Source organism: Vollenhovia emeryi, unplaced genomic scaffold (assembly GCF_000949405.1).
Source record: "Vollenhovia emeryi isolate VEMERY1.0 unplaced genomic scaffold, V.emery_V1.0 DF939265.1, whole genome shotgun sequence".
Classification (NCBI taxonomy): domain Eukaryota; kingdom Metazoa; phylum Arthropoda; class Insecta; order Hymenoptera; family Formicidae; genus Vollenhovia; species Vollenhovia emeryi.
In genome coordinates this window covers 243,524-252,496 of record NW_011967101.1, presented here as the reverse complement: position 1 = coordinate 252,496, position 8,973 = coordinate 243,524, and the positions used below count along the sequence as shown (strand labels likewise).

At 38.8% G+C, this 8,973-nt stretch overlaps 1 protein-coding gene and 1 long non-coding RNA gene across 8 annotated transcripts in view; one reads left to right on the top strand and one right to left on the bottom strand.

The window, feature by feature from the left end:
- The window catches only part of LOC105559555 (nephrin-like), a 73,180-nt gene extending 69,120 nt beyond the window's left edge, over positions 1-4,060 (top strand). For all 7 annotated transcript variants that reach the window (XM_012007935.1, XM_012007937.1, XM_012007936.1 and 4 more), the window contains one exon: positions 415-4,060. In XM_012007935.1, the coding sequence (XP_011863325.1) occupies positions 415-492 (78 nt within the window). In that variant the 3' untranslated portion in view covers positions 493-4,060. The remainder of the gene's footprint in view (positions 1-414) is intronic.
- LOC105559556 overlaps positions 1-7,279 on the bottom strand; it is a 31,850-nt gene extending 24,571 nt beyond the window's left edge. The window contains exon 1 of the long non-coding RNA XR_001008759.1: positions 5,020-7,279. This is a non-coding gene — a long non-coding RNA (uncharacterized LOC105559556). The remainder of the gene's footprint in view (positions 1-5,019) is intronic.
- Positions 7,280-8,973: the final 1,694 nt, after the last annotated feature.

Below are 8,973 nucleotides of genomic sequence, written 5' to 3'. Positions count from 1 at the left end.
AGCAAAGAATAATTAACTTGGAAATGATTTTATGATTTAAGTATTAAACAATTTAAATTTTAATATTTCGAGGCCCAGTTTCTCAACAAAGTTAGAAAAACCACTTGGAATCGATGGCAAAAGTGACAAAATCCAAATTTATATCATTTGAAGTTTAATTGTAGAGCGACTTTGGGGTAAACATTTTAAATTCAGCTTTCGGGGGCCATTACTCGAGAGCAAAAGTATCATAGAGCGAGAGAATACTTGACAATTGATAGAAAATTATGGCGGGACTGACGACATTGATCCGCGCAAGTAGATTACGACGGACTTGTAATTCAGAATTGCGATCAGCACGATGTTGTCGCTCGCAGTTGACTCTACTAACTGGAGATAACTGCTCTTTAATCACGTTCCGTCTACCTCTTCTAGATCACTACGATCAGCCATTCGGGCAGCTCAATCTGGCGCACCGACACGCCGCCTTCCTCGAACGCGCCAACGACATGATTTCAGCAAGCTGCATCGTAATTCACGATTCCATTTCGCTCCTAAACGTCTCTTAATGTTCTCCCACCCCACTGCCCCTCGGAAAGGAAACGGAAATAAAAGTACACATCGATCCACGTACGCGTTAAGTGAGGAGTTCTTCGAGGGAGGCGACGCGGGCCTCTCACCGGTAGAGATTGTTAGACCTTTACTACGAGTGTTATAAATAGAGAATTCGTTCGACGATGAAAGTAATTAATGAAATCGCGCGGAGTATATATATACACACATATATATATACACACATATATAGATTATTATGCGCTTACCGAATGATTTGTGATAGTGGTTGGACCCGGGGAAAGGATTGAACTGTTTTTCAGCCGTCCGTAAAACTCGAGGCGGAGCGAACGCACTATTTTGATCCCGGAGCAGAGCGTTCGTTCACCGTTTCGCCGACCGAGAACTCGTTGTTCGATGAATGTTATCGGAGAGTTGGCAATAATTACGTGTAAAAAAAAAAGGGTGCGCCGTTGCCTCGGTGCGCGGGGAACGGTGAGTTCCTCTGCAGTTTTTAATTCATATCTACAATACTCGCGAATATCACTTCTTTGATTTCTCGCGCGGAAAGAGTCGAGCCAAAATCGAGCAAAATAAAAAAAGGTTTGCAACTGAAAAATTGTGAAGCATCCTCTTCAGTGAAAATTACATTAATTCTCGTTCTCGCCTTTCTCTCGAAATAATAATGCGGAATTCATTTCCAGGGCTTTTCATAAATGTAAATCCCGTTAAGCCTCGTAAACGGGAACTCCCGAAAGTGTTGCGATAATAATTTGTAATATTTACCAATATTGTAAACGGTATCGATATGCCAATATCTCCGCTCTTCAAAGTTCCATGAAAAGAGGAATTCTGGTTGTTGGAGATGTTTGATACACGTTGATTTTGACGAGTACTCGTAGGTACGAGTTAAAAATCGAAATAGCACTTCGCCCGCCTCTACGTGTAAATCAAACAACGCCGGTGGAAATAGATTGCGAACGCAACGATTTAGTGTGATTGGTAGGATAAAGTTAGTTGCGCGATTGTTTATTGTTTCGATGATATAACCCAGTGTTCTTCTGCACGGTCGCATAAATCTTCGTTCGATTATTATTTTCGAGAGGCTTCGTTCAAATGCCATTAACATTCTAATTGTTAGAATTCGACATGTCCCAATCATCATTTTACTATCATTGAACTGTAGCACTTGCAATTAAGCAATTTATAGATTTTTAAATGGGGTAAGAGATATTTCTTGGACCTACTTTCGATCTCTAAAAATACTAAAGTGTACTGTGGAATAAATCAAACGATTGCACTGCCCTGAAATTTAATTCTGACCATGTAAAAAAAATATATTATCAAACATATGAACGTGTAAAGAGTAGATGGATTAGAAAAGAATTAGAATTTATTTCGATCCTCGAATCTCTAATATGAAAATCAAAAATTGTCTTTGCGGTAACTGCGCGCTTTTTTAGTGCATCTTTTTTTTATTCCGTTCATTTCTTTCATTCCCCGCGAGGAGGATACAATCAGGAATTATAAATCCTCCATTGAAAATTAAAATGAACTCTTGTCGGTTTCATTTATTTGCGTGAAGTCACGAGGTGAAATTGAAGCAGATTCGCAAATTAAAAAATTGTCTAACTTTAGAAATGAAATATCGACAGACAGAATATCACGGACTTGAATTTCTTTCGATATTTTAACTCGTCTACCTTTACAAAGTACCGCGTACGTTGGAGGAAAAAGCGACGTTCGTCGACGGGCTTTGACGTTATATAGCAACGGGAGAAATGTCTTTTTTTTCTCGCTCTTCGGTTTTATAGTTACCCGCTATCTGTACAGTACTCGCTTAGCGTAGGCCGTTTTATTCGGAACGAGCATTATAGAGTTGCTGATAGAGCAGCGTAGAAATCCGAGAACGTGGATGAAATGGAAGATCGCGATCGGTCATCGAACGCAACGAATCCTCGCGAGCTTCTCGTCGGAATGAAAGGCTTGAGGAGGCCGGACGAAACGACGATCACCTCCGATAATAATGATGGCGATGATGAAGATGGAATCCTCATTGATAGCTTCGTCACTTCGCAACACTTCGAGAAGACTGAGCGAAGCGCAGGATTTGTAATGCGCAAAGGTGCCATATAACAGAGACGGGCTTGTCTTTTATTTGCGGTTTGTGTAATCGCAAATCGACCCTACGGTGTTTATTATAGGCGTCCCGAGTCAAGTATTTGGTCCCGGGCCTCGATTATTCTATTCTGTCTTCGTTTGGACCTCGGAATCGGTTTAAAACTCCAATTTGAGGTCCAGATGAGTAAAAAAAAAGTGTTTAACATCATTCTAACTCTCAAAGAGAATGCAATAAAGTATTTCATCCTCTTTGAAATTTCTTAGGCCGAAGACGATCTACTGAACCTCTGTTCATTGCAATCGCATTGGCCTCTTTGCTGCTGAAAGGGAAATAGCGACTCTTTTCAGGCCTATCTCAGGTTAACAATTCAATATATTTTCTCCGACACAAAGACCTTAGTTCGATCTCATTGCTCCCAATTTAAAAGTTATACGAGGTCAAAATATTCGACTCGGGGTACCGCTGAACTCGCGTCCAAGATCGTTGTACGTCGTATGTTAGCGTTGTTAAAAATCGACGATTATCTAGAGAAATGATTTCATGCCTTGTTGGGTGAGACATTTGAACGAAAGACGAGTCTTCACGCGTAAGCACGAGAAGCGCCTTGGGAAAAAGTTACAGTGTTTGACACGATGAACATATTATACTGCGGCTGCGTTCCGATATTCACCGCCAGTATTACTGAAAATCTATAGCACGCGTCAGTGAGTATCGGAACACTGCCTATATTTACCTCAATAAATAATGTAACTTTTCTCTGACGAGTCTTTTCACATGTCCGCGTGTAATTAACGGAAATCCAGACGTTTCTGTTTTAATGTCTCGCCCTGTTTATAAAAGAAAGTAAAAATTGTGTTCCGAGCAATGAAAAGAACTCTCTTACAACTTGTTTCTGTTAATATTAATTAAGAGTTTATCAAAATACGGGCTTTATAGTTGACTGAGACGTATTTCACAGTCAAAATACTTGTTCTAGTATTGGTTTTAATTGAAAATAAAGCCGTAATTTTGTACGATGTGCCAGAGGTATCCACAAAGGAGAGCAAGAGAGGACATTATTTCCTCCCTAGAAAACTTAGCAAAAAAAATTAAAAATTTACTCTTCCTTTAATAAGGAGGAGAGATGCTGCACACAAAACTGAAACATTTGCTCTTCTTTGATAAAGATAAGAGATTGACATACCAAGAGGTGCATAAATTTGAATTTGTAAGTAATTTAATTTTGAAAGTCTGAATCATGTCCCTCCCTGGGAAAAATCCTGCGGACACCTTTGCGATGTGCGATCGGTGCCATTACTAAGCGGTATGCAATGTACGCTCCAGCGTAGGGCGCGAAATTTGGAGGGACGCCTAAGGTCCGGTTTCACCAACGTTGTTTAACTTTAAGCTTAGCTTAAAGTTTAACTTTAAGCTTAGCTTCATTCGTTTTTTGTCTCTTTTGAACTGTTACTTTAGAAAGAGACAAACATGAATTAAACTAATTGTAAGATCAAAGTTAGGCAACGTTTGGTGAAACCGGGCCTAAGCATGTTGTAACGTCACCGTCGGTGTCGTTACTAGGCGGTATGCAATGACGCTCCAGCGTAGGACGCAAAATTTGGAGGAGCGCCTAAAGTCCGGTTTCACCAACGTTGCTCAAGCTTAACTTCATTCGTTCTTCGTCTCTTTTCAACTGTTACTTTAGAAAGAGACAAGCACGAATTAAACTAATTGTAAGATCAAAGTTTGGCAACGTTTGATGAAACCGGGTCTAAGCACGTTGTAACGTCACCGTGTGCGATATAACAGAGTTCGAGTATTGAGTAATACCTTGCCTGTTCGTTAGATCGCTTTAAGCATTCAGATGGAATTCGAGAAAACAGACATTGATGATTGTGACGTAGGGAATCGCGCCCGTCTCTGACATATGAGTTTACAGTGGGAGTGATGTGAGAAAAGAAACGTTTTAAGGGAGAGAGAGAGAAAGAGAGGAATTGGAATTGCTACTTTTTCTCTCGTCTAATTTGTTAGCAAAAGAATGGTGAGGACAATTTACATCACTCTCATTCTGATTGACTCGTAAGATCTGTAGCGCAAAAGCAACTGTTGTTCGAACGAATTCGATATTGTTGTTGTATAGTGTAACCACCACGCCTCGTCTCACCGAGGGACGAGACGTGGCCAAAAGCCGACGTCGATTGTAATAAGGAGCAACGCGTTCGCGTTAATTAACTACTCGTATCCCTTTCTTTTTGTGTTAAGGATAACGTTTAGCAGTGTTTAGTATGAGAACTTCGCCGATTGATATTTACCTTCTTAAAAAAAAAAACGAGTGCCGAACAATGCAAACGTGAGAGAAACGTTGCGAAAGCGCGTAGAAAACTTACGTTGATCTTTCGAATGTCGTTTGTTAGTGGTATTTTGACGTACATTATGCGTTGCCCTACAAATTCCGGATAGCACCGATCCGCGAGCAATTTTTATATACAATTTTATATTATTTACATTCTATTTTTTTAATCACACAATACGCAGAGACTCCGTTTGCATTTAAAATCTTTGTCATTGAATCACTTTTCCCGAAATAGTAAGTAATATAACGCACTATCGATTAACAGACTCCACTGTATTCGCTCAATGTCTCAAACTATACGACGTAGATGTTAGAGGAATCAGAGATCTCACATTCACCAGGATGCGGTGGTTTAAGAGAGAGGAAAAAGTGGAAGAGCGTATAAAGAAAAATGCCTGCCTCCCCTCCCCCCCCCGTTAACGATAAGCTGATACTTGGTGTCACAATGATTAAAGAACGAGAGTGCGTAAAGCGTAGAGGTATTTTTTATATATAATATTGTATATTTATTTATGATTTTTTCGTACTCTTTCGATCGTACGTTTAGCATGAGACATAGCCATCTAGCTTTAAGTTGTACGAAGAAAGTGATCCGTATGCATTGCATGAAAAAAAAAGACAAACAGTTTTTTCGGATGCGACAGAAGACAAGTACGGCGACAAATAAGCGAAAATATGAAAATATTGATGTGTTCTGACGTATGCGAGCTTTCTGGTTCACTTTAAACGACGAGATTATTGTCCCTTTGATAAAAGTCAACGATTAAATATGTTCGAACGGCTCGACGTGAGTCGGGGCGTTCTATTTGTAATCTAAATTTTAAAATACTCCGTAAAGTAATAATAGCGAGAGCAGTTCGCGGCTCTCGCGTACGTGAATAATAAGTAATAATAATAAAAAGAAAAAGAGGGAATAAACGACAGTGGCGGTAGCTGTGCGCCAAAATCAGAGATTCCGTATTTTGTCAGATAACTATAATTATTATTGCGCCAGTGTAACATAAGACTTTGATATATATTGTTAGTATGCATCGTGTGGGTATTACAGAGAATAAATTTAAATATAAAACATACATCAAATATACGAGCATACGCATATGTACACGTGTGTTTGTGTGTGTAAAGGATAAACTTAAGATACTATGTAAACACAATTTCAAAAACAACTTTTAATATAGATTTACTTGTGTAAAATATAAGGAGAACTAATTGTGCTCAATAAATTTCAATAAATAACGATTTTGCCTATGCCAATAACTATCATTACTGACTGCAGTTATTTTCATGTAGGCTGCATCGCCGGGACATGCAGATATGACAGACGGGAAAAATTGAAACTAGATAAACTTTATGATATATGTTTATTTTATTCTACTTACTAGACAACACAAGCGCGCACCATTTGCTCTCTCTCTACAAAAATTCGCATGATTTAACAGCTGCAAATAACACGACTGAAGCGTGTCTTATCGTACAAGCGTAAAAGCCAATAACCATCTCGGAAAAGCGACAATACTTCGAGACTTTAGACTATCGATTTAATACGCCTTTTTTTATATAGGAAAATCTGACTATGTATTTCGATTTTAACCTATGGCAGCACGCGTGATGTTGATCACATGTTAGAATAGAAAAAGTGGAGGTAACTGGCATAGTCCATAGTTACATAGTCAAAGGCGGGCACTATTGAAAAGAACCAGGGTTGGGTAAGTTACACCCTTTTATTAAACTAAGTTAACAGCTTTGAAAATTTATCTTAATTAAAATACAAATTAACCCATAATGAAATATATTGAATTAAAAGTTAAGTTTGTTCTACTTTTACACAAAATCTTATACTCGTAATCACGTAAATTGCGTTTGATTTCACAACCAGTGTTTGGACAACCAATCACACTACATAAAATATGGTCCGTTTCATAGGCAAGCAAATTCGCATGAGTTCGAGAATCAATCCCATACAGCACCAAACATTTCAGAAACATTGCAGATTGCAATGTAATATTGCAGAGACAATTCAGAGACATTCAAATGTAATATTTCGCCGACAATGTTTCAATAACCTTGTAGAAATATTATAAAGTTTGCAAAATATATTTGTAACGTATTATAATATTCTTTAGATTTTTCAAATTTATATTATTTCTCATATATTCCAAACGCAGCCTAATAGCATGTACAGCAACGCTATTTAATAGTCTCGTAATTTCCGATATTGCCGGTATCGGTCTTCTTCGTCCACGTTGTCCATGTTCAAAGTGTATCTTCGCGACCTCCAACGTGTCTCTTAACGATATCACTCTAAAATCTAATCTACAATGTGCTCTCGGTATCTAGAAACATTCTATTTTGTAGTCACTAAATACATTTAAAAAGTTTGCGCAAGTGAATGAATTGTATATTATATACTGTACGATCGTACATTGTCGACAAATTTTTTAAGCGTTTCGATTTGTTTATATAAAATAGAATGTTTCTAGATGCAGAAAGCACATTGTAGATTAGGCTTAATCCACGGTAATTTCTATTCCTATATAAATATATTAAAATAAATCACAAATTTGATAAGAATTTAATAATATGTAAAGTACTTCAGATTTTAATAAATGAAGTTTGAGAATATATGTATGATCCGATAAGAATAATGTTGCAAATTTTTCTTATATATTTCTTGGGTGTCTTTACATTCTCAAATTTTATTTATCAGGTGATTCGATAAGTTCGTTTCAAATTTCCCATGTATTACACAGGAAATTTAAAACAAAATTAAAACTCTCCGAACAACCTATTCAAATCTTAAGTACCCTGTATATTTATATAAATAACGCATAATAAAATCAATATTATAAATACATTGCACCGTGTCATTGTTGCAATGTTACATTGTAATATATCTGAGGGAGGACATTTCAATGTTGCTTCAAGCTTGCAGCAACCACGTTGCTGAAACATTTCGCAACTTCCATGCAATGTTACAATGTTGGTGTATGCAATGTTTTTGCAATTTTTCGGTGCTGTATGGGAAAGTCCCATCTAATGGTAAAAGTAACGTCATATGTAATTGGAGGTAAGTACGACATATGCCAAAGCTTGTACGCTATTTACGTTTACACTTGCGTCTTTGTTAAGAGCTATTACGTTGCTTTGTGCTCTGACCCTAAAGGTCTTCATACACCAATCTACTTATCACGTAATATGTGAACCCCTGGTCCATAATCTTGCTTTAAGTAAGCTGTAAGCCTTAAGCCGCAAAAAATCAACCAATTACCGGCATTTGTTCCCCTCAAGCTCACCTGTGATTCTTATGGCTTAAGTCCCAGTCTACAATAGCTGATTTAAGCCCCAAGCTTTAAGAAATTGGCCAATCACGACCAAGTATGAGTAGAATACGCGACTGTGATTAGTCAATTTCTTAAGGCTTGGGGTTTAAATCTCTATTGTAGACTGGGACTAAGGCTTACAGCTTACTTAAACCAAGATTGTGGACCAGGGGTTACACGACTACAACAGTACGAGGTAAACTTATCCCTTGGAGCATCAGTACCAGCCATTTGTATTTACGTAGCTTGCTACAGACTTTGATACCTTCACTGCCTTTTGGTCGGCACATACGGTGGAGGTGGAGGTTGAGCCGGCCGTGATGCCGACGGCTGTTGAGCCAGCCATGATGTCAGCGGCTCTGGACCCGGCCCTGACCCCGGCGGCTGTTGTATCGACCCTGTTGCTGGCGACTGCTGAGCCGACCCTGTTACCGGCTCTTGGGCCGACACTAATGCCAGCAGCTGTTGATCCGGCAGTAATACCGGCGGCACATACAGTAGAGGTTGAGCCTGTCATGATGCCAACGTCTGTGGAGCCGACCTTGATGCCAATTGCAGCATACTGGGCTCAACACACGTTGAGCCGGTAGTAATACCGGCGGCACATACAGTGAAGATTGAACCCGCCCTGATGCCGGCAGCACATACGGTAGAAATTGGGCCTGCCG